Source organism: Barbus barbus (genome assembly GCF_936440315.1).
Source record: "Barbus barbus genome assembly, chromosome: 27".
Taxonomy (NCBI): Eukaryota; Metazoa; Chordata; class Actinopteri; order Cypriniformes; family Cyprinidae; genus Barbus; species Barbus barbus.
In genome coordinates this window covers 10,979,763-11,006,258 of record NC_136755.1, presented here as the reverse complement: position 1 = coordinate 11,006,258, position 26,496 = coordinate 10,979,763, and the positions used below count along the sequence as shown (strand labels likewise).

The 26,496-nt window shown below is 37.5% G+C and overlaps 1 protein-coding gene across 4 annotated transcripts; it reads right to left on the bottom strand.

The window, feature by feature from the left end:
• Window positions 1–213: 213 nt before the first annotated feature.
• Window positions 214–26,496, bottom strand: LOC306846882 (tumor protein D52-like). Of its 4 annotated transcripts, none has more exons than XM_079380567.1 (8): window positions 26,350–26,496; window positions 11,120–11,220; window positions 6,058–6,206; window positions 5,696–5,797; window positions 4,193–4,219; window positions 3,153–3,194; window positions 2,133–2,181; window positions 214–2,057 (listed from the first exon to the last, which is right to left on the bottom strand). In XM_079380567.1, exons 1-8 carry the CDS (start codon window positions 26,366–26,368, stop codon window positions 1,941–1,943), a joined length of 606 nt encoding a protein of 201 aa, XP_079236693.1. In that variant the 5' UTR covers window positions 26,369–26,496; the 3' UTR covers window positions 214–1,940. The 4 variants fall into 4 exon arrangements, with proteins under 4 accessions (XP_079236693.1, XP_079236691.1, XP_079236694.1 ...); XM_079380565.1 differs by lacking the exon at window positions 26,350–26,496 and adding an exon at window positions 18,620–19,127; XM_079380568.1 differs by lacking the exon at window positions 4,193–4,219.

Genomic DNA, 26,496 nt, shown 5'->3' with positions numbered 1-26,496 from the left:
CTCATTTCCATACAGTAAATAATAATTTAATAAATACTGACAGCCCTAAAAAATTGTTACATTAAACCATTTTTCCTCCAACATTAAACAATTATAGTGACGTGCAAAAGTCACCTTGAGAAAGTAAACATTAGGGTGCCATCTAGTGTTGTGTTGCGGTTATACAGCTGCATTGACTTCCTGCAACATTTAAACTAATAACTGCTGGACAAAGACCGTATGTAATGTGCTTTATTAGGCATCAGACATACAAAGGAACAAATGTATGTATGTTTTGCTCAAAGTAGTTTTAGTCTTTCAGGATGCTAATTATAAATGAACATAACAGCAGATTCAACTACTACACTAGTAACCCAAGACAAAAGCCCTCTAAATACATTCAGTATAAAGCAACATTCATATTAAAAAGATGAAGAAAGAAGAAACAAACACCTGAGCTACAGTATGATTGGAGTGAGGCAGAAGGGGGATAAATTAAAACAATTTTGGACCCACTGGAGATTTCCACCCACCATGTATTATGTCCCAACACACATAAAACTTTGTTTTAAACGGATACCTCCTAACAATATTCCATAGTATTATATATTTTAGATATCAACACTAGATCTAGAGCAGCTGATCAGACATGTTGAACTTAAACGTCTTTATATTAAATATTTTTTTGCAGCAGCAAGCATTAAACATTTTCTTATCTCTGTATAAATCAAAGCAAAACACAAAAAGGAAATGCACACAAGTTATGAAGCAATAATGAAATATTACCATATGTGAACACATCTGCCAGTTAAGTACCATCGCCCCTGCGCTCCAAAGCCTTTAGCGACCTCTACCCTATCCTATCATAAATGTTATTAGATTTTATCGACACTATGCTAACAATATCAATAAAAAATATACTTTTTTAATTATGCCACAACAGCAGGTACTACAGTGTAAGCAGCTCCATGAACTACACAAACAGTACTAGAATTAGTGCTTGTAAATCTTACTGAGTTGCATTGGATCTAAGGCTAAATGTTCAACATTAACACTGCTTTTTAGCTGTGTTGAGAGTTTCAAACAACAGGGAAGAAGTGTCATAGTCTAGGAGACTCATAGTTTGTCCTGTTTTCTGGGTAAAAAAAAAATACAGCAGTGGTCAACACTTACAAAGCCATCAGAAACAACTTTAAAGTGAGATTAAACCTCCCCAGTTTTAGCAACAGAAGGCACTGGGATCTCAGTGGTGCGTCTATACTAACGCTACTAAGAAATTTAGTCACAAAGCACGTACACTCAAGTCTACAAACTCTCTAAAGCTAAATCAAGAATCCAAAATATAGAAAAAGTGTAATAGTGTAAAATCACTACTGTTTGATCATATTTGATATTAATGCTAATAATACACTCAATATACTTTCTATGCAACAATCTTTTAGTTTAACGTATACACTTAGAGACAGAACTCATGTTCTGAGTTTTTGGCATTTGTTTAAAAAATGGAAAAAGGAACTATATACACAGAACAATTTGGTTGGCAATTTTAAGTAGCGGGATGTGTTACAGAGAATATATAGAAACAAAAAGTAAAATTCAATTACATATTTAAACTATACATAAAGACTTCAGGATATTTTCTTTAAAAGTGTAAAAAGAAACATTTAGGGCCTTTTAAGTGACAGCCAGAGCCTCTCATGTAGGTAAATCTGAAGTTGGGGGTCAGAGGTCAATGCTGCAGTGGAATGAGTAATAAATTGCTCTGAGTGAACATGCATCTCACATTCTGACACATCTGTTCCAGTGTAGGACTACCACGTCCTGTCTGGAGATGACCCAGACTCCAGTGGAAAAATATGGCCACAGAACAAAGCTCACTGTGACTAAGTAGAAGTACAGCTGTGGAGTGGAAGAAGGGGGACAGGAGGAGAAAGAAGAGGGGAACTTTTGAGGGTGGATCCTCAGTGTGTTTTTTGATCTGGTGGACATGTTCCCTCTGGCTGTTCAGCCAATGGTTCTCCGTCTGGTGTGGATTCTGAAACCTCTTCAGTATCGCCTGTCGATGGCGTCATCGTGGTCTGTAAAGTCAGAAATTAGGTTTCTAGCATTTTCAACTCACATGCACAGTGTTTATATAATCAGTGTTGCTTTACCTTTAAGGTTTCCACTTTCTCCTCAAATGACTTGAAGGTGGGTGTGTTTCTGCAAGAGACGTGATGTAAAACAGACTGAATCTTCACACTTCAAAATCGATATGGTGCAAAAAAAGGGTGTCAGTATATATCAAATGATTTGTTAATTCATCTGCTATAGCTGTGCTCCAAAACCTAATGAGCTAGCAAATGCCGATTATAAATATATTTTAATCATTACTGAAGAGAAATATTTCTTGTTTTGTTTTCTTTAAAATGCTTATTAAATAGTTAGCTTAGCAACAATGATTGTATAATGATGATACAATGAACTGTAGACATTAATCTCTTATTGAATAAATCAACAATAAAGGGATAGTTCACACAAAAAATAAAATTCTGTCATTAATTACTCACCCTCGGGTTTTTTCAAACCTGTAAGACGTTCGTTCATCTTCATAACACAAATTAAGATATTTTTGATAAGCTTACTGATCCTCCATAGACAGCAACACAACTGAAACATTCAAGGCCCAGAAAAGTAGTAAAGACATCATTAAAATTGTCCATGTGACATAAGGGGTCAACCGTAATTTTATGAAGTCACAAGAATACGTTTGTGGTTTCTTAGCACACAAAAAGTATTCTCATAGCTTCATAAACTTTTTAACTAACTATTTTAACCATGTCCTTACTACCTTTCTGGGCCTTGAATGTGTCAGTTGTGTTGCTGTCTATGCAGAGAGCTCTCGGATTTCATCAAAATATCTTAATTTGTGTTCCGAAGATGAACAAAGGTCTAATGGGTTGTGAGAACTTAAATGACAGAATTTTCATTTTTGGAAGAACTTTTAAAGATGTATTTATTTTAAAATATGAAAGAAAAAAAAAAAAGAGACCAGAGTGAAACGAGAGACACAAAACTAGCATCAGTCATTATACAACAATATTTGCCCACAGAATGCCACAACTGACTAATCAAAATCACGTATTCCTGTAAAATATAGAGGCTTATGTGGGTCTATCAGAACTAATTCTTACCTCATCACCGGCATGCTAGCTGAATGCTGTATGGAGCGTATACTATCCGTCAGCAGTAAAGAAGAGCAGACCGGAGTTAGCCAAAGCCGTGAGTATCAGGCGCATTAGAAGAGGAGAAAAAGCCATGCACCTACACACGTCTATGAGTTCATAATCAGCATGAAAAAACACCTCAGCCCTTCATGCTGTATGAAATTGAGTAAGAGTATAAGGCTTTAATCCATCAGGGGTTTAAGACTTTATTACCGGTATCACTGACACGGATTCACACCACAACTGGGACGCCCAGTTTGGATGAATAGGGTGTGTGAGAGAATTAGCAGGGAATAAACAGGGTTTAAGCATGACTGCATCACTGTCAGAGGGGATGATATGTTCAGCAGAGCAACAGCCAGAAGATCGATAGATTTGTGTGGGACACAAGCACATAAACTATAAAGAATGCTGAGAAATAATAAGAGATGATGCTGCTTTTTAGACCGAAAGCAGGAGGAAAATCAGAAAACTTAGCATAAGACTGATGGGAAATTATCTTATGGACTCAAAATGACAAAAGTACAATGCTTTTAAGTTACAGGTATAGTACACCCAAATATTAACGTTGTTATCATTTACGCCAAACCTTGTATGACTGTTCTTCTAATAATCACAAAATAAGATTATTTGCATTTTTTTGTCCATGCAATTAACGTCAATGAGATCCAATGTCATTTTGGACTCCACTGACTCTTATTGTATGGACAAAAAAAACTGAAGAAAAACAGGCACATAAGTTTGGAGTAAATGACGACAATTTTTGTTTTTAGGTGACCTATTTTAAACAAAAACTGAATTGCAAATACCCATTCAACGTGTACATTCACGCACTAAAGCAGAGCTTTAAGAAGAAAAGGTATGCATGCATTGAAACAGAGGTAGTGCTAGTCTCCCATTTTTTCCACTAAGTACATGCCACACTATAAAACCATTCATCACACTACTGAGAGGTGTAGCAGCCAAAATAACTGGCTTTTGTTTGAAGCCACTGTAAACAGTCTTACCCAAAAGAATTGGAAAATGACTGTAATCTGTAAATGGCAGAGGTGTCATTAGGGAAAACAGTTAACAATGTTGCCAGCGTTGCAGCAAGAGTGTCGTAAGATGGTGAAATTGAGCAAATGTCAGTTCCTTAGACTTCAGAGTATGATGTGGGTGTCTGTGGTTAATGGTTTTATTCTATCTCAATTTTGGTAATTCCATTGTGCGTGGGAGTACAATTCAGTCCTTTGCCATTTTGTCCAGTAGTGTTATGCTAAAGGCACGTGTATGTGTAAGTGGGGATCACACATGGCTACATTCACACAGTCTGTGTTTGGTATTGACGAATGCATTTGACTCTCAAAATGTCCTACAGACTGACTATTGTGTATCACCGTCAAATAATGAACATAGAATAAATGGCAAATATCAAAATGTTCAGTTGTGTCTTTAAAGTCAACATCTATTCACCCTCAGGTTCCAAACCAGTAAGATCTTCATCTTTGGAACACAAATGAAGATATTTTTAATAAAACCTTAATTTATATCCAAAAAAGTTAGAGATTCAAGTATTCCATATAATTCAAGTGGCTTAATCCAATGCTTCTCTGACAACTCAAGCAAGCACATCTGAGCTTCAAGGTTTAATGGTGCCAGTGATTGTATCTCTTCTGAAAACTTGGATTAAATAGTTTGATTCATATGGATTACATTTACAATGTCTTTATGAACTTTTTAAAGCATAAATGTCTAGGTGGAATGGACTTTCAATGGAGGGACAGAAATCAGGTTTCCTTAAAATATCTTCAATTGTGAATCAAAGTCATATTGGTTTGGAATCACATGAAAGCGAGTAAATAATGACAAAAGTGTAATTATTTTGGTAAACTATCCCTTTAGGTGTTTAGTTTTGTATTCTAACCACTTTGGAATTTTGGAAATTCCTGCAACTCATCCTTTCAGATGAAAATCTCCACCCAACATTTATTTGGAGTTTTGGCTCAAATCTGACCACACAGCTTCCAAATTCTGCAATGATAATGCAGTTGAGACTCTTCCAAATTGTAACTTTGGTTATTAAATGCAATCTTCACCCATTTTCATAGCCACTCCATATAACAAAGCCCTATTTTGAACACCAAAAAAAGTCACAAATGTATTCACTGAATGAATTTACTATTATTTTAAATATGAAATCTGGTTTACCTGATTACAAATGTTATGGCCAATAATTACAGCTACTGCTTGAGTTGAATGTGATGTTAAATTGTGTCTTATTTTGTGTCACCTTGGTAAAGACACTCTGGTAAAAATAGATTTTAAATCTAAAAAAGATTTTATATTCCTGGTAAAATAAAGGTTGAATAAATCTGCCTCTGTGTGAATGTAACCATAGTGGTTTGGAACAGACAGTATTAATAGGTATTAGTGAGTATTCATTGATGTGTTACTAGGTCAAAAGGGTACAAAGGATAGTTTGATCAAAGGATGATAAGTTGGACAAGGTGTTCAATTTCCCATCTCACCTCACGTCCTCTAGCTTTCTGCTAATGGCTGAGCCCACGCTGGTGAACGCTGTCGTCGCCTTCTGACCTACTTGGGACAGGGTCTCTGAGGTCTTCTTATACCTGTCCAGCACAGATGGGGAACAGATATGTACAGAAAATGTATACAACATAACCGTAAAACGCAAGATCATGTAATTCTAACAGCTGGAGTGAGCTAGTAAAATCAAGCATATTCACAACTGCACGTCTTTAATGCAATTCAACCAAACGGCAAGTGTGAATTGCACAGCAGAAGCATTGACAGATGGAGCCGCTTCTCTGCAGCAGTACGAGAGGTGGCGGATGGCACACAGATGCCTGAGGTGAGTGAGGACACGTACGCAGTGGAGGTGGTGACTTCATGCCAGCCTTTGCTCAGGTTCTGTTTGAACTCGTTGAGTGGAGTGATGCCCAATTTCCGCTTGATGTCAACCACCTGCTTCTCCTTGGCCGCCAGGACCTGAGAAAGAGTCTGGATCTCATCTTCCACCTGTAGGGAAACAGGATAGAAGAATTCACCTGACATGGAAAATATGGTTAAGTGTGGTGAAACTCATTAAAAAAAACAAAAAAATTCACTGATGGGTTTATACATAAGGTCCAGTTAGAAGATACAGCATTTTGAAATAGTAAAGAAAAGGCATTGCAAAATGAGTCTGCAGCGGCAGGTCGCAGAGCCACTTGCTGATTCCAGAGTTCGTGGCAGCTGCCAGAGTTCGGTATTTCTCGCCATTTCTGCTGTTTGCTCGGTAAAAACTATGCTGTTCTCAGTGGCGAGCGATGGTGTTTTAAAATATTAAGGCAAAGTTCCCACAGGTGTGTTATTTTTCATTATTGTTATTACTATTATTTTACATTTTTATGTATCAGCTGCCAGAGTTTGTGCCAGGAGTCACGATCGTTTTTTGCCATTTCTGCTGTAAACTACAATTTTATTTTTAAATAAAACATTTGATGAAGCATATTATATACCAGCAAGCAGATGCAACCAGAATATGAACCCAATCCCATAAAGAACATATACATGAGTGCTTAGCTGTTTAGACAGTATATACGCACATATGATATAATATATATACATACATATACACACTCTATATATAGGAATATAGGAAACTATTTTTTTCTCATTTCTTTCTTTTAATTGGCTTAGTAATCAGATACACTGTTGGATAATAACCAATAAATGATTTGTTAATGTACTACAAACACTTTTTTTTTTATCTTTATCACATATAAGGCAGAATGATATGTCAAGTAGCACTGAATTGTTCATATACTTTATTACCTGTAGATGATTGAAAAAAGCACAAATAAACCATATATTGTCGCAATCGTGTGTCTTCACGTTTCCAAAAGTTTTTTTTCTTTTTTTCAGATAACACAGTGATAACTGGACGCTTTTGTCCATATTAGGGATTTCCTGGTAAATTGTAAGTTATTACTTCTATATGAGTCCGTCTTGCACTTTCTGTACCCTCCGGCTTCGTGTATGAGTGTATACATACAGTGCCCTCCAAAAGTATTGGAACAGTAAAGACAAAATTGCTCTGTTGGCTGTGGAGTCAAGACATTTACAAATATGATTAAAAGATGAATATGAGACAAAACTACAGAAGTCACATTTTATTATTGGGTGATTCAACACAGATGTTTTACCAGCTAAGAAGTTCAGCACTTTTAGAGTTTCATCCCTCTATCTGATGTGAGCATAAGTATTGGAACAGTTGCCTCACAGGTCTTTCTAAGTGATCAGCTGTGTCCTGTTGCATTCATTCTTCAGATATTAAAAGCAGGGAATGTGTCGTATCAGTTATATCCATTACTTCTGCATTCTGAATCTTGCATTCGATGATGACACATACAAACTAGGATGAAGACGAGGGAGCTGACTTTGAGAGAAAAGCAAGCAATCTGGATGCTAAAAGAAAAGGAGGAAGTCAGTTAGAGCTCTAGCAAAAACAAAGGGCATGGAGAAATCAAGAGTTTGGAAACCACCAGCGACACCAGCAACCAACAACGATCTGATCGGCTGAGAAAACAACAGTAGTTGATTACAGACAAATCATAAAAGCTGTGAAAATGAATCCTAAAACACACGTCTGTAAAGTCACCAACTTCCAGAAAGCTGGGGTGATGCTCTGACAATCTACTGTCCTCAGGAGACTTTGACACAGAATTACAGATGCTACACAGCAAGATGCAAACCTCTGACCAGCACCAAAAATAGAAAGGCAAGATTAGAGTTTGCAAAAAAGCACAAAGGTGAGCCAGAAGAGTTTGGGAAGTGTGTTTATGGACCGATGAGACAAAGATGAACCTTTATCTAAGTGAAGTGAAGTGGCATACTGCCAAGTATGGTGACCCATACTCGGAATTCGTGCTCTGCATTTAACCCATCCAACATGCACACACACACACACCGTGAACACACACATACCGTGAACACACACCCGGAGCAGTGGGCAGCTATTTATGCTGCGGCGCCCGGGGAGCAGTTGGGGGTTCGGTGCCTTGCTCAAGGGCACCTCAGTCGTGGTATTGAGGGTTGAGAGAGCGCTGGACATTCACTCCCCCACCTACAATCCCTGTCGGCCCGAGACTCGAACCCGCAACCTTTGGATTACGAGTCCGACTCTCTAACCATTAGGCCACGACTACCCGTCGTGGCCTAATGGGGAAAGTGATGGGAAAGCAAAAATGTGGAGAAAAAAAAAAGGGAACTGCAATGATCCCAAGCATACAGCCTCATCTGTAAAGCATGGTGGAGGTGGTGTCGTGGCATGGGCATGCATGGCTGTCTCTGGAACAGGCCCTCTCAACTTTACTGATGACTTAATGTATGATGACAGTAGCAGAATTAATTTGGAAGGGTACAAAACCATCTTGCCTACCAATATTCAAGAAAATGCCACCAGATTCATTGGGAAGTGCTTCATATTGCATCAGGACAAGGACCCAAAACACAATGCTGGTTCAGTCAAGGAATTTATAAGGGCAAAGAAATTGAAAGTCTTAGATTGCCCAAGTCAATCTCCAGATTTAAATCCGATTGAACATGAATTTCACCAGCTGAAGAGGAGAGTAAAGGCAGAAACTCCCCAAAACAAGCAACAATTGGAATTGGCTGCATTAAAGGCTGAGAAAAGTATTTCAAAGGATGAGACCAAGAGTCTGGTGATGTCTATGGGTCACAGACTCACTGTTGTGATCGTGCACAAGCGATCTGCAACTAAATAATAGCTTTTAATCTTTTATATCTGCCTTATGTTCAACTGTCCCAATACTTATGCTCACATCAATGAGTGGGATGAACTCTAAAAGACATTCTGTAGTTTTGTCTCATATTTATCTTTTAATCATATTTGCGTCTTGACTCCACAGCCAACAGAGAAATTTTGTCTTTACTGTTCCAATACTTTTAGAGGGCACTGTGTATACAGTCATGGCCAAAAATGTCAGCACCCTTGGTAAATATGACCAAAGAAGGCTGTGAAAATTAATCTGCATTGTTTTGAATCTTTTGATCTTTTATTTTAAAAATTTCATTGGAAAATAAGAATTTAAAATGGGGGGAAATATCATTATGAAATAAATGTTTTTCTCTAATACACATTGGCCACAATTAATGGCACCCTTTTATTCAATACTTTTTGAAACCTCCATTTGCCAGTTTAACAGCTCTAAATTTTCTCCTATAATGGCTGATGAGGTTAGAGAACACCTGACAAGAGATCAGAGACCATTCCTTCATTCCTCCAGCTGATTTTTTAGTTTCATCTGACCATAGAAGCCAGTCCCATTTGAAGTTCCAGTCGTGTCTGATAACTGAATATGCTGGAGATTGTTTTTGGATGAGCTAGGATAATTTTTCTTGAAACCCTCCCAAACAAATGGTGATGTAGGGGCTGTTTGACTTTTTTTTTTTTTTAAGGTTGTCTGACCCCGAGACAACTATTTTCTGCAATTCTCCAGCTGTGGTCCTTGGAGAGTCTTTAGCCACTCAAACTCTCCTCCTCACCGTGCATTAGGATGATATAGACACACGTCCTCTTCCAGGCAGTTTCGTAACATTTTATGTTGATTGGAAATTCTTAATTATTGCCCTGATGGTGGAAACGGGAATTTTCACTGCTCTAGCTCTTTTCTTAAAGCCACTTCACTAATTTGTGAAGCTCAATTATCTTATGCTGCACATCAGAAATATATTCTTTGGTTTTTCTCATTGTAATGGATGATTAAAGGAAAACTTTGTTTTCCCTCCTATTTATATTTCTGTGAAACAGGAAGCCATGGCTGGATAATTTCATGTTCATAATCACCCTGAAGTGCTCAAAATTGTGAATATGAATCGGAATATACTTCAAAGATATTTTACTCATAAGAATTTGAATGAATGAATGATGCATTTATATTGCGCTTTATTGTGTATTGCTGTACACCCAAAGCGCTTTACAATCATGTGGGGGGGTCTCTCCTCAACCACCACCAGTGTGCAGCATCCACTTGGATGATGCGACGGCAGCCACAGGACAACGGCGCCAGTGCGCTCACCACACACCAGCTACAGGTGGAGAGGAGAGAGAGATAGAGCCAATCAAGTGTATGGGGATTATTAGGAGGCCATGATAGACAAGGGACAGTAGAGGGAATTTCTAGGGGTGGGGGGCAAATCTCAGGTCAGTCTGAGCGCTCATGGTATGCACAGTGCGTACAGCCGTACACCTGCAGGCGCCACTGATTGTGTAATGTAATATATATATATACACACTTTAGTTAATAACTAAAGTGTTACATTAAATGCATAAAAAAATTAATGTTTGTGTGTGCGCGCGTGTTTGTGCGTATATACAGTATTGGCTAGCGGCAGCTGGGCACTCCTTATCTGTGTGTATGTTCTTTATGGGAAAATACTTATGCAATTTAGCTTATTGGGTTCATATTCTGGTCGCATCTGCTTGCTTGAATATAATATGCCTCATCAAATCTTTTATTTAAAAATAAAACTGTAGTTTACAGCAGAAATGTCGACAAACTATCATGACTCCAGGCACGAACTTTGATAGCGGTTACATAAAAATTTATAATAATACCGTAATACAATTGTGGGAACTTTGCATCGTCATTTAAAAAAAAAAAAACACCGCACGCAACTGAGAACAGTGTAGTTTTTACAGAGCAAAAAGCAAAAACAGTGAGAAAAACCGTGGCAGCTGTCATGAACATCTGGGGATGCCACAGGAAGTGGTGCTGCAACCTGCCGCTGCCGGGATTTGCGCCTGCTCCCTCTCAAATGAGTTCAGCCTTGAGAATAAACCACATTTGCTCTTGAGACAATCTCATCCATTGAATGAAGCATTTTTGGCTGGAATCTGAAATTTAACAAGACTTAAATATGCAGACCTTTGCTAGTTCACTGCAGAGCTCTGCTTGCTCTTCCTCAGATAGGGCCGTGCAGGGCACTGCATTCACTGCATCTGGGATGAAGTCTGGACTCTTGGGCTCTACAAAGAAAAACAAAAAACACAAACATGCACTGTAAAACATTTTAAGGTGAGTTAGGATGCTGATAAAATAGCTAGCCTTAAAAAAGGTTGAAGGCTTGAACCAAGTGTGCTGCACGCGTCCTAAAAGGTGAACCCAAAACATTTCGATTGCCCCCTGGTGGTTGGCTGCAGTATAGGTCAAATTACCCACCCTCTCCATGTAAACAAATGGGCCATTTGAGAATTAGGAGAAATCAAGTAACACTGCGAGATTTAAAATAACAATTACAAGAAAAAAGTTGCAATTACCAGAAAGTGACAGCAACAATTTTAATAAAAACGTTATACAAGTTTACAAGCAATAAAATAACACTATATCAAATTACAATTCCATGAAACAAGATCACAGAGTGAGATGTAAACATACAATTGTGTGTAAAAGTCGCAATTACGAGAAATAAAAATGACATGGAGAGATATAAAATTACATTTAAAAGACAAAAGTTTTGTTTACCAGAAATCACAATTACAATTTAGGATCACAAGTAAAAAGTTGTATAAAAGGTCGCAATTTCCCTTTTATTTTTTTATTCTGAGACAGAAATGGGCTTTCTTCTAGTGATGCCTGTTAAAAGTTCTGGAAACAAACTCCATTGATCTTTTGTGATATAAACTTTAGCATCAAGCTAGTTTTAGTTCATATTAAGTTGAACTGTCATTCTGAACGTAAGTGCTGTTAGCTCAGTGGTGAGAAGGACTCAAGTTCTGATTTAGAGATCATGTAGAGTCAGACGTCAGGCCAGGAGCAGGAGAGAAAAGGAGAAACATGAAGGAAGAGGAGGAGGTCAGAGAGAAGTCATGCGTCAAAGAGCTTTAAAACTTTATAAGGTGCTTGTCACATGATGGACACCCACCCAAGGGCTCACGCAAGTCTGGAAGATGTACTTTGATGCCTCCACTGACAGACCATACTATGGAAATACAACATAAATAATAAAACTCCTGGATGTCACCATTCAGTGGGCTGATAACTAGAAGGAAAGGCCAAAAATTCAACACTGTCAATTAACTTGACAACAGTATGACAGCCCTGAATGAATGGCACTGCACTGTATATTATACTGTAATGCTATCAGCTGATGTACTTGTTCTTATTCAGTAAAATCAGTGTTATAGCGCATCTCATAATTATTGGATTAACAGGATAACCTGATAAGACCATTCACTTTGTTAAACACAGATTCCAGAGCTTTGACAAAACCAGCCTTTTCTGTGGTAGCTGGGAAAAAGAACTCCTGCTCATGTCAATTTTATGGACCTAATTTTATGCCTACATTCAGCAGAGGTCAAATAAGAGGTTCAGGTCTTAGCTTGCAACTGGGAGTTTTAAAACATGTTTCAGGAAGAAACATAAAAGTTGCATCACATGAGGAGGGTGTGCAACTCATTTGTAAGCAGCTTGCTTGGTATTTCTGGAAAAACTGGTAGGTTTGCCTCCCACTTTAACTTACCACAAAGGTAATTAGGAACAGAAGAGAGGATCATTTATAGCTTGTTTGACAACAAATTCCTAACAAAATATTTTTTTTAGTGTCTTTGGCATTTGACAAGACTTTTGCCACTTAAAATGAGTAGGATAGCATACGTGCCCATATATTGTTACACTACCTCTAATACAATGATAAATGTGCACTGAACACAGATTACATTAACTGATTACTTTCTTATTTTGAATGAGTTTACATTTCTAATATGAACAACATGAGTTTAGTAAGTTCTGCTTTGGTAAAGGGATGAATGTTCTTAAATTAGATGCAGTTTGAATACAATTAAAGTGATTTCCCACCTTCTATGTTCTCTTTCACAATGTCTAGTTTCAAACAACATTTTCTGCCCATCAAAACACATTTCTTTGATACATCTGCTGACTGTGCCAGTACTACAGGTTACACACGAGGGGACAGACACTAGTGGGTCACGTACATTCTTAATGGGAAATGAATATTGACAGTGACACCCAAGTTCAACAGTCCATTTGAAACAGTTGAGTGGTTAACAGGAAGATCCATACGACATCACTTGCATGGAAATTATGACTACAACCAGTGCCTGAAGTTACTTAACAGTATTAACAAACAGGTTCAATGCACAACATTTTTCTACACTGTGGGTTAGAAAGAAAGTGCCTCATTCCTCCAATATATTTCTGTGCATAATCCAGAGGCAGTGCTCCACTTATTACACACACCTTTTAATGCAAGATCATAATTTATTTTATATTTTGGAATCTGTTTTTCAATGTTAGAAATAGCTTTTATTAAATCATCTGACACACTGGCTTAAGTTTTTTTTTTCAAATTAACATCAACGTTAAAAACAGTACATTAATACCGTAATTATTATTTAAAGATACTTAATAATAATAATAATAATAATAATATCATGCTTAAGCCACATTTAAAAATAGTTAATTTAACTGCTTTGGATAACACAATATTAAAACAAATGGCAGATGTAAACATGATACTTTATTTCGCTCTCCTCACTTTGAGTCATTTTTAATGCAAGTATGAAGACTTGAAGTGGTGGGAAAAACTAGATCACCAAGAAAGAAAAAAAGAAAAAAAATCACTGTGGAGTGTGGACATTAAAAAGAAATGCATTAAATTCTTTCAAACAGCTAAGGTGTGATGAAAGCGCTTAAGATTTGTTCAGACTTCCCTGATTTCATCACAGCTTTAATGTAACAATTCCCATTTCAACATCCACAGCTGTCCTCTAGTTGAATCAATTTCTCCACACATGACAATATGACACAATAAGACAATAAGATTACGAATGGCTGCCATCTCACGAATCACCATATAAAAGAAATATTTCCAACCCTGATGTGCCATGACGGCACACAGGATTGATCAATGACCTCTCTCTCTGTCTGCATAATGAGATTGAGGGCCTTGTGTAAACACATTTATAATTTGTTAGCCAAGCTCACTGCTCTTCCATTTAGTGATTAACATCTTAAGTGCATTATAGTAACACTGTTGGCCATTGAATAATTTATAGATACAGTTTTACTGTACAGAATGGTTAAGAGTTTCAGTACCTGCCAGTTTAGACAAATCCTGTTGTCCTGTTAATTCAATGTTTGTTAAAGGCTTTTGATAAAAAGGGTTTGATGTAATATGAAAACATACACAATATAACAATAACAAGCTGGTTATCAGTCAGTACTGGAGTTATTATTATTATTATTTTTATTTATTTTTTTATCTGTATCGGGTGATTACTGTATATTTAATTGTGCATGCTATTTTTGTTTTGACTATTACTACACTGGTGGTGTAGCACCTACTGCTCTGCATATCCTTGTGCAGGATCCCAATGTTAGAAATGCGAAGCTAGATGTTATTTTTAACAAGGTCCCTGATTATTTCAGTCCGATCTTTCAGACTGGCAGAGAAATTGCATGAAAAATTTAAAAACTGACAAAAAACTACTAAGTTGACCTCAGGGGGAAAATGTAAATAATAAAGAAATATTACAAATGAATGATAATACAGTGAATGGTTAGTAGAGATGGCACTTTCTGAGTCTGCATTAGCCTGGTGTTATTCTGCAACCTTGCGGCCCACTTGAACTGCATCTGTTCCTGACAGATGAGCTTCTTTAAAACATCAGAACTTGACAGGAAGAGGGCTCTCCCATTAGAACCCTGCATTTCTGCCCGGGCCCGACGGGCCCCGACTTTTTTACACCTCTAGGGCCGGGCTTAGGGCCAATTTCCACGTCATAGTTCAGACGCGGGCCGGCCTCGGGCCTGTTTTGGGTTTATCCTTATTTTTATATTGTAGACCCATCGATTAGTGATGAAAAAAAATTGCCGCGCTGGTGGAAACAACACGAGATCGTGCCGCGACTGAGATCAGCTCGATGGTGTTTAGTGTCCCGCAGCAGCAGAGAGCGCAAGTGACTTCAGCGCAGCGGAATAGTTCTGCGTTCAAATGCATGCAATAGACTAAAGCTTGCTGCAAAACCCCAGCAAACATAACCATGAATGTGTCTGCGGGAAACAATAAGGAGATATTTGAATTATTTACTAATACACTAATGTTTTCGGAGTCTGTGTCGCAAGGATGAAGTTGCTGATCCTGACTCGCCGTCTCCTCATTAGATGCACCTTTAGAGAGAAATGCATCTTTATTGATTATGATTAAGATTATAATAAAACAGTTTTTGTTTTAAATTTTTTATTTCGTTAAGTGATAATTTAAAGCTTTCTATAGATATATTTATCATGTCTGTGAGGCATGTATTCGCTCAGTTTCGGTTCATTTTTGTGAAGCGCTCCTGTTCAAGACGGCAGAAAGCACATCACGTTTGTTTTCTTTGTTTTATAAAAGAACTACCTTTTGTTGGTATTGTGAGTGCGCACAAATACAAGTAGACCCTTTACAGGTCCGAATGATGTACTCTTACCTTTATCAATAAATAAATAAATAAAATAAATTACGGCGTAGGCTATTTTAATTTGTTTCCACTGAAAACAATCCAAGTGTTTGGGCTGGTGCCTCCATGTCCTGCAGAGTGCGCTTTAGCTTCCACTCTCTGCATAAGCGTATAGGCTAGCGCACATTATTATTATAGCGCAGGTTTAACGTTTAAACATTGTTATATGCTTGAACTGTTTTAGTATATCTATAGATTTTATTTTAGGCAAGTCGTGATGATATGAGAAGGCTAAATTGATCAAACATACACTCTAAAAAACGCTGGGTTATTTTTCCAACCCAAACGCTGGGTTGAGGCCGCTGGGTAGGACGTTGGGTTGTTTGTTTTAACCCAATTTTGGGTTGAAAATTAGTCTTGATCATAACCCAGCGGCGCTGGGTTGGGGACGCGGACGTGAAAGAGAGCATGCACGTCACGTCAACATCGGACGACATCAGCGCGAGAAGCTACCATTTTCTCCGCCTGAAAGAAGCGAGAAGCGACTAAAAGACGTTATGGTAAGTAAAGATTAAAAATGTAAAGTCATAATTCATAGTTTGTGTCCGGGAGTATTTTGAGGTTTCATGAAAGGCGGAAATAGTCCGAAAAGAGCTTATATTGAAAAATACACGGACGCGGTTTTCGCCTCAGAAACGGAGGTCTTAACGGCCTTTTTTACTGAAGGGAAGAGGTACTTTAAATATAACGTCCGTGAGTGTCTTATGTCATATTTACATAAGATTTTACATTACCTGCACCTTTTGAGGTGTTAATAGACAGTTATCAACACATTTACATGTTCATTAACTTTAGGAAACTACATTCAGTTTAACTACATTAGTTTAATTTAAGGAAACAACGTTATGTAATAAAGACCATCTTAATTATTTTGAGGCTGATGAAGTGATAATTGTTAAAAGTAATGTTTTGCATGTAATATTTCAGACTTGTTGAGCTTGTGTGTTAATGCCCGCGTCGACAGTTAAGGACACCGAGGCCTGCTCGTGTGAGGACGCGATATTCTCAGCTTCTTCAGAAGAGAGGGAAAGATAAGGCAAGTAAACTTCATAATCCCATGTTATCATTTTTTTTTTTACCAAGGGTAAAATAATGTTTGTTTGTTTGTAGATGTTGAAAGCCAGAGACTGGAGAGCATCATTCTTTTGAGATTAAATGCAAGTTATATTTAGAAAATAAATGTTTCTGTTGTCTCTTGCCTGTTTACTTCACATTTTGATGAAACAACAGTGTGATTACGTGTTCATATTGTATGCAAACCATTGATGTCTGTTTTTTCATGGCAGAACTCAAACCAACTTTGGAGTTGTCTGATTTGGAGTCATCATTCTTTGTCTTGCTTTCTTAAAGGAACAGTTCACACAAAAAGTAATTTACTTGCCCTCATGTCATTCCAAACCTATAAGACTTTTGTCTGTCTTTAGAACACAAATGAATATATTTTTAATTTTCTTTTATAATTTTTTGTTAATCCATTGAGAGTCTAGATAACCTGTATTTTCAAGCTTCATAAACACAGTTATTGTTGAAGTAATCCATTCCAATATTTATATATGAATAAACCTTAAATTATATGATAGCGAATGTGTCTGTTCAGAAGAAAATATTGGTCTCCCAGACTTGCAATGGAGGACAAAAATTAAGAGAATATAAAATATTTGTGTTCCAAAAATTAGCAGAGTTTGTATGGGTCTGGAACAACATGGGGGAAGAGTAAATTATGGCCATTTTCATTTTTTGGTGAACTAACCCTTTAAAGAGCAGCTCACGTACATGGAAGATTGTGAGGTATGTGAATGTCATGTCTGTTTTAATGTTTCAGTAAAGAAGTAGCTTTCTGAAAACATTATATTTATTTAAACAATATTACATGCCCTCACACTAGTGCTGCCATTATAGCATTCTAGAGCGCTGTGGTAGACAGACTTTAAACAACCACACAAAGCAGATGAAATTATAAAACAGACTATTTACCTATCCTTACTGATGTGGATGCACTTCTATCTGAAAATGGATAGTTTAATAATTAAATGTTTTCTTTTTTCAAATGTTTTTCTCTTTTTAGACCACTGATGAAGAACAGGCGGTGACTGGGATGAATGCTGGTCAAAGAGGAGAATGACATTTCCCCTAAACTGATGCAACAGTGGTTTTAAAGGAGGATGTTGGAAAAAATGGATGTTGTAAAAGAGGTGATCTTTTAGGATCTGATGGGGCTTCTTCATGACTACATCAATTATGCTAAAGAGATCATGAAAATTGACAGTGATGCATGATCTGTATTCATGGACTATGAAACAAACTGTAAGTGTATAATTTGTAAAAACAAAATGTTAAATGTGTTGTTTAGTAGAAGTGGAGTTTACACGCTGTCATTCATACACATGCTCACATTCTCACACACATGCATCTGTTGAATGTTATAATATCAGTGTTAATGTTGTGGTTTATTTGTGTACTGTCATGCCAGAATAGTTTGTAAAGAACTTAACTATTTACTAATTGTACAATTATTGTATAATAGTGTTTTTGTATATTTTTATACAATATATAAAATTTACCAAAAAAAAGTCTAATTTGATCAGAAGTTATATTCAACAAATGTTCAATGCTTCATTTATAAACTCTGTAGCTGTTTTAGGAGAAGAGGGGAAAAAAACACGGGCTCGGGTTGGACTCGGGCCGGTAATTCTGATAAACTGTCGGACGTGGGCCGGGCTAGGGCCTGAGCATCTCCGGCTAGGGCCGGGCTAGGGCCTAAATTTGAGGCCCCTGCAGGACTCTATCTCCCGTACTTTCCATAACATTCTCTGTCTCTCGCTGTTATACTGTGACAAACACCAGTCCACACCTAAACACACACACACACACACACACACCCACTGAGCACCTGAACAAACACAGATACCTCTGAGTGGCAGTACCGGTGAACCAGGGGGAGTGAAGCTCTCTTCGGGTGACAGGTAGAGGTAGCTGGTGTTCACTCCCTGCTCAAAGTTGAACGGAGACTTGTACTCCTCTACAGGTTCCTCCATGCTGCCCATGAGCCTGTTAGGATATCACTGTGCCGATTGTCCCATCTTCTAGCTACGGTTGCAAGTATACGTGTGTGTTGCAGATTCTGCAGTGCAAGCAGGGATCACATGATGTCCTGCCTGAGACAACGACAGCAGCACGTTAATAAATTACCTCTCCAGAGCATTCTATTTCCGTCGCGAGCCGACACTCCCAGCTGTAATCTCAGCGGTCCTTGTATAGGGATTGTTGACAATCCTGTAAGAGTGCCGCATTTTCACTGTTCTCAATGGCTGAAAAAAGCAATCATCTTCAGCCGTTTCTGTGCTGGACTAACTCATGCTCAGCCCTCCGTCCATTTGATCATCCATGGGAAATGAAGATCCATTTGTCCCCTGGTCACATGTCACTGGGGAAAGCCTGCGAAAGGAGGCTGTAATCTGCGGTGGCCTAGATTACAAATTAATCCATTACAAAGGGCCTCCACAGCGCTTCAGATACACACCGGCTGCACAAACCATTGCAGACTGAAATGGATTCAGCCAAGCGCAAGACATTCAGAAGTGATGATAAAGGCCAACACACACTCAGGGGTCTTCAGTACCATTATACTGTAAGATTTTACATCCCTGCTCCAATATATTGCACAATTTATAGGTCCTGTTAAATGGTGGAGGATCATGAATTAATGCATTTAAAAAAAAAAAATAATTGCTTATGTATAGAGATCAGATGAATCAGAGACATTGAACTCTATAGTCATCTGAGCAACCATATGGCAAAATCTGCATTGCAGTTCATCTACACAAAACAAAACACACACATTTTATTTTAAATCAGCATGAACTAAAATTGGTAGCCATTTTCCCCCTTATTATGACATATTTATGACCTTATGTAGCCCCGCCCCTTTTTAGCACTGCGTTTGTTGTCTTCTGTTTTCCGGTTGTATTTCCACAGTGATCTCACGAATTAATCAATGAACCGCTCGTATTAAAATCTTACTGGTCTACTGACATTTGTTAAGACATTTGCTTTAAACTTTTTTTTTTTTAACTTTTGTTAACTCTACAATACATAAATCCACTTTACCAGCTAAGTTACTCTTAGCCTGCGATGCCATAGAAATATAAAGAGCTAGCGCACAAACAGAAGTTCAAAGACAATATTCTACAGATGGTGACGTGTTTGTTTCGCTGGAGAGTAAGGTCAATACACAAGTGAAATGGTTTTTCAAAAGAGAAAAGACAGACAGACTTGGTTTTGTCCCTCAGAAAATGTTTGGAACGCCGGACTGTTGGCTCGTTGTCATTTGCTATGACTAATATGTCATTTGATAGATCACATGTTAGAAACAGGTTGAAAATTAGTGTTCCGCCCCTCGCACCGGTAAACACGTCAGAGATGTCGTTGTGAGGGGGAGGGGACATTAATGTTTTTTTTTTATTAAAGATTACAAGAGCACGTTAAAAAAAATAATAAATAAAAAATCATGTGCATGGGTAATTTATTTAAAATATACATTGCAATCTTCCAATAATAAGAATCATCAATTTCAACAAAATTTCATGGTGACTAAAATGATAAAAAATATTTTATTATTATTATTATTATTATTATAGTAAAATATTTTTGTTGTTATTATAATTAATATTTTATATTATTGTTTATTTTTTCATATTTGACATTAAATTGTGGATGTTTGTTTAAATGATCCCTGTCAGGCACTCCATCATAACCAGTTACATGAAAATGGAAAACGTGGCACCATTCAAAACGTTGCCATACCCTCCAGTATTATCCTTAACTGGAAATGGCCATGCAAAATTTATTGAGTTTATTGAAACATACAAAAACTAGTTTCAGTATTTGTTAACCTCAAGGATACAAATATGCTATGTACAAATGTTCATAGTTGTTGTAAAAATTTATTGGTATCGGCCAGAATTTCACTATCAGCTCACGTCTACAAAGAGTGTAAACTCTTTTGACATGACTCTGTTTGCTTGAGCAGCTTGACACAGCAACACTGGCTCAACCAATGATATCCACTTCCACTCTGGGGCGGGACCAAATCTAGTATCAAGTTTAAATCAAGATGCTATTAAAACAACTGAAAAAAATCATGAGACATAATGGTCAACTAAAAAGCGTGCTCAAATCAATGCAATATACTACCAACAATATCTATTGGAATTCCATTTGGTGCCACTAGCGGTGCGGAAATACCAGACAAAAGAACATCCTTACTCATTCCTACTTCATCTCCTCAGGTTTTAAAATACACGCATGCCATGTATGACACACCCTTTGTCCCTGAGGAGCTGGAATTACACATCCCTGCCTGACTACAGTAGCTGTCTTACGTGGGACGGGTCTGCTGTTTCCAGTAGAGATCAGCGAGAACAACCAAGGATACAAAGAATCAGGTTAAAATGAGAGAGTCACAGAGACTCTATTCAGCTGTATTCACATGGGCGTACAAGAGCCCATGTGACAAACACAAGCGTGCGTGCGTGTCTCAATTAACACTCTGACTACATTCATCTCACACGTCTAGGATGGCAGAACCTTGACGCCTCCGCGCAGGTTAGTACCCGGATATTTGTCTTTCTCCAAAGTCCTTGTTGGCTTCCATCCAGACTAGATTGCACAACAAAAGCATGCAGATGTTCAAATAAAGACTTGAATGCAATCAGCAGCCATCAGCGAAAAGTAATTTATGTTCCTTTGCATCCCAAATCATTTTCACACAAAACCAATACAATGAATTTTCATTAACACTTCAGCACCTGTTGCCAAGTTCAGACAAAGCCTTTTTATCATGAGCACTGCATTGTGGGAGAGTTTCACATCATGTGACTCACTCCCACAGTAAACCTCCATGTTAGGAGGGTCTGTCTGTAAAAAAAATATAGCAAACTGCAGAAATAGAACAGAGAGATTCTATAAAGGAAGATGCCCAACTTCCCATTTAAACCAACGGATGAGAAGTATTGTTTAAAAGAGGAAATATGCAATAATCAGACATTTGTTTTAACTCAATTCTTTGTTAAACAACACATTTACCAGTTACGTGGTAACTTCTGCCTTTGGCCCAATAACATTCAGATGGCCCCATGAGCTTCTCAATGCCAATAATAGGATGGACATGGAATCCCATGACCTCCTATAGAGTCTGACAAGCCTTTCAATGGCCTTGTGCCTCTTCAACATCAGGAATCCTTGTGAACTGGATCTTGTATGACTTGCATTTAAACTCAGAGCTCAAGAACATAAACACCCAAGTAAAGAAACAAAGAGGACATTTGAAGCACCTAATAAACCAGAGTGTCTAATCAATTACTGGGTTATTCCAAGTGCATTGCATCTCGTGATTGAGACGAAATGAGAATCATGGGACAGAGTGCGTCTCCAGCGGCCTGGATAGACATATAATGGAGGAAATGTAACTGCCCAGCATAGAGTGGTAGACAATGCAAGGAGATTTTAGTGGAAGACGTAACTGATATTGTGTGTGAAGGGCATTTATCTTTTATCAACACTACTGCAAATATACAATCTTAAGGCTGGCTGTTCAAAATGGTCTGTTGGTCACATTGCCAAGAAGAGGCTCATTTTGAAGGGTCACGGAGAGGCCTTAAGTTTCTCCCCTCAGTGCAATGTTAGTCCACACCTTTACTCGGCCAAAACTCTCAACTCTATGAAAAATACAATAAATAAGGCACATCTGAAATTACAGCAAACCTGTTCTTCTTCTGTTTTATGATAACTTAACTTGCTGATTTAAAAATCTAAACCATCTTTTAGAAATGGTAAGAAAAGCGGCTATACTGCTACAATGAAACACTGAGTGAAACGTGATTACAGGGACCTGTGAGACTCACACAGATGCTTCTGGAAGATCTTGCACAATCAGATAACAGTCTATCACTGAAATGTGTCTTATTCCACTAAAGAATATATTTTTTAATATTACAACCACAACAACAAATTTTAGAGTTAACTGAAATAATGCATTGGTTCAGTGGTCTTAAAGAGTCAACATTCAGGTTTACTTTTCTACATTGAACACAAAAGGAGTTCTTGGTGCTATTTTCCATACAGTGAAAGTGACTAGGTGCTGTCAAGCTCCAAAAAGGCACATTCATATGCCAAGTATCATAAACATACTGTTCCATAAACATTACTAAAGCTTCACATTAGCCTTGTGTGAGGAACAATCACAAACGTGGGTTTATTTCTGTCTATTTAGTCTGTTTCTCCAACAAAGCTACCATATCAAGGCTTCAAAGGACTTGGTAATATAGAGTACAAGGCATATTGATAGGTGCTTTCTTATTTCTAAAGAATAAAGATAAACAGTCAACAGCACTAGTCCCTATTATGGAAAAGAGCATCCAGGACATATTTTTTTTTTCTTTTTGTGAGTTTGACAGAAGAGAAAAAGTCAGGTGTGGGACAATGTGAGGGTTAGTAAGTGATGACAATTTTCATTTGTAGTTGAAGTAGTCCTTTAATTCACAGTAAACTACACTTTTGGAGGTCAGTAAGATTTTTTTAATGACTTTAAAAAAAAAAAAAAAATACTAATTTATTTGATCAAAAATATAGTAAAAAGTAATATTTTTATTATTTTTACAATTTAAAATAACTCTTTTCCACTTAAATATATTTAAAAAAGTAAATTATTCCTGTGACGGCAAGGCTAAATTTTCAGCAACATTTCTCCAATCCATTCCCTATTATTATCATCAATGTAATAGATCTCCAATCCATTTCTTTATATATTTTATGTTGAAACAGTGATCTTTTTTCAGCATTCTTTGATGAATAGAAAATTCAAAAGCACGGCATTTATTTCACATAGATTTGTTTTGCGACAATAATACATCAAATGTAACAGGTCAATATTGATCAATTTAATGGATGACTGAATGATATTATTAAATGTGCGCAAACCGCCAGCAAGCACAGAACAAGACAGAGAAAATAATGACAAGTATGTAGATAAAGAGAACATATCTCAAGTTCTGAACTATCTTTAAAATTAAACTGGAAAAACAAAGTTTCCTGTGCTACTTCAACTTCACATGAAATGACCAGAGCCATCACAAATCTAACATTCAACTTTTAGCTCTGATGTTTTCAGTGAACTGACATCAAATAGATGGAGAATTAACAGCATGACATGCAGACTGGAGTTTAAACATTACAGCGCACCAACAAACACCAGGACAGGAATTTTCCACCAGTGAGATCAAAACAATTCTCTGCAAGCTTTTGGCAGTCATGTAAACTTTCAACCTTGAATTGCTGAATAGTCCACCAAACTGATTCAAGCAAAATGTGCAATGTTCACATCCACAACAGAAAACAAATTCATCAATGGCTATAGAGGATTTGATTGCAGCTTCCTCATTACTCCCTGTAGCTCTGTTAGTCTTTCGACATTTTTATTTCCCTATGTTGCCATGACAGCAAAAAGAGAACAGCGTGCACATCTACCTGAGCAAACATGAGCAACTGATGACTGCTAAGGCAACAATACACTGAATATCACACTGTTAGAGCAGATGTCCTAAACCACAGGTTTGATGAGGCTACACCCATCCCTTTTACTTATGGGTGAAAGGTCTCTCATTGATGACTCACTCACTGATGCAACAGAACTAAATCACTCTGCAAATCAGATAAATTTACTCGAGTTCTTGCCACTTGATCCAGAATAATATCATAAAGACAGTATACCTAGGCTAAACAAACAAACGTTATCTCAGGTCTGCTTGTCAGATCGCTCAATGGCCCGTGGGCACCAGCTGCAGAGAGACATGAGCACGCAGAAAAGAGGAATGAGCAGATGGCAGCCCTGCGTGAGAGAGATGAGGGGAGGAGAACAGAAGATTCAGACAGGAAGGGTCTGGCTCCTGGGGAGGCTGCTCATCCACTCACTGCAGCCCAGGAGGGATGAGAGAGAACAGGCTGCTCAGATGCAGGGAGCTGGGTGGAGACGAGATGACCGGGATGAAGATAGGATGGTCAGGAGGTCAGAAAGGACTACGAAAACAAGCACGGTGTGACATTCAGTGACGTCAATGGTATTTCTCCAAGATGTAAACACAAACGACTGCCAAAAGGTTTTATCTACCAGGCCTTTGTTATATAGTTAAACAAAAGCTATGTTTTAAAGCTGAACATATTGCTTTTTGCTAAATTAACAGACTTGTGATCATCCTCGTATGAGCTAGATTTGAGAAACACTTTGGTTTGTATTTTAGAATTTGTATATGTATGGACTGATACACTGGGAAAGGCTCCAGCATCCATGCAACCCCACACACGACATATATTGTGGATATTATACATGCATTTTATTGTGTATAATATTAATAATTAAATTATAGAATTATATTTACAGGCAATAAGTATTTTGCCTTTATATTAGTAAGCCTCAGAGCTGATTAAAAAAAACTGGATTATAAACAATAAATTGGGGAAACTAAACTTGGATGGATAATGTTTTCAATAATATCTTGATATATTAAATACATAAAAAATAATATTGTATTTGTATGTATTAAATATATTCAGCTATACATTTTATATATACAATATTATAAATAAAAAAAACGTTACATGAAGGTAGTGGAAGAACAATATTTGTCTAAATCAGTAATAGAATGTAGGCCAATGTGTTTCCTCCCAAATGATAACATCAACACCAGGCATTTGAAAAATAACACACACCAGAAAACTATGCAGTGTGACTATAATGATGCAGTGGCTGTACAGGAACCCAAGCTGACCGGATCACATCTGAAGGAACGGACCACATTGCCAGAAATCTTACATTATATTGAGCAGGTATCATGCATACGATCCTGCTAATCAACACATAAATTCTCATTTCTGGGTTTAAACTCTAATGTTACATATGAATGAGATCACACAAAGGGGATAAGAAACATGAGATGCTAACCATTAGAAAGATAAGAATGAGGCAGAAAACTATCAAACCTGTGATTCCATAAACTGTATGATACGTTATAACTTGAATTAGAAAGACGGTTTATCTGCAAGATATTAAAATCCAAAGTCTTAAAAATTTACATTAATTAATGGAACTGGCACGATTAAAAAAATTGAAAAGATGCAAAGACAGGTTTCTATGGTAGCAGCACATTTGCAGCAGGTGTTTAATGCTAACATATGGTTCAACGATGCTGCAGGTTAACCACGCAAGTTAAATACATATTTACAGACAGGCTTATTGACTAAAACATAAATAAATACATAAAATATTTTGCAGCTGAAACATGCCAGACTATGGTCGGGTTTTGGTACTTTCAAAAGTTTAACAGTAACAGACGCCATAAATTAAAAGATAACGAACTAATTATAATGTGCAAAAGTGCTCTAACCCGAATACAATCCCTGCAAATGTCTCTTCCGCCTGACTGTCACATTACCAATGTTCATCAAAATTAAAGAAATTAAACAACCGCTGTTGTTCTTCCAGCAGCTGGCTGTGCTAACAAACAAGCTAGCTAACTTCTGAAAGTTGTGTTTTGTTGCATTTCTAATCTGAGCCGTCATGCCACGTTCTCAAAACAATTCTGCTACCTTGATCGGCTTCCTCCATCCTGTCTTTGCGGCTTCTTTATGTTGTGAGTTATTCTGATCCTTGCGGTCCCGTGTTCCCACTTCAATCTTGCAAATATAAGCTCAAAGCTGCCACTGCATCAACTAGGCTGCTGCGCGAGGTGGGGT

What these genes read in the sequence shown, in the direction of transcription:
- LOC306846882 (XM_079380565.1), bottom strand. Translation starts at nt 18,755, where the DNA reads ATGGGCAGCATGGAGGAACCTGTAGAGGAGTACAAGTCTCCGTTCAAC. An exon ending in AGAAAGCTAGAGGACGTGAG is followed by an intron (nt 4,220 to 5,695) that starts GTGAGATGGGAA and finishes TGCCATTTACAG; the next exon opens with ATTACAGTCATTTTCCAATT. An exon ending in AGAAAGTGGAAACCTTAAAG is followed by an intron (nt 2,058 to 2,132) that starts GTAAAGCAACAC and finishes CTGACTTTACAG; the next exon opens with ACCACGATGACGCCATCGAC.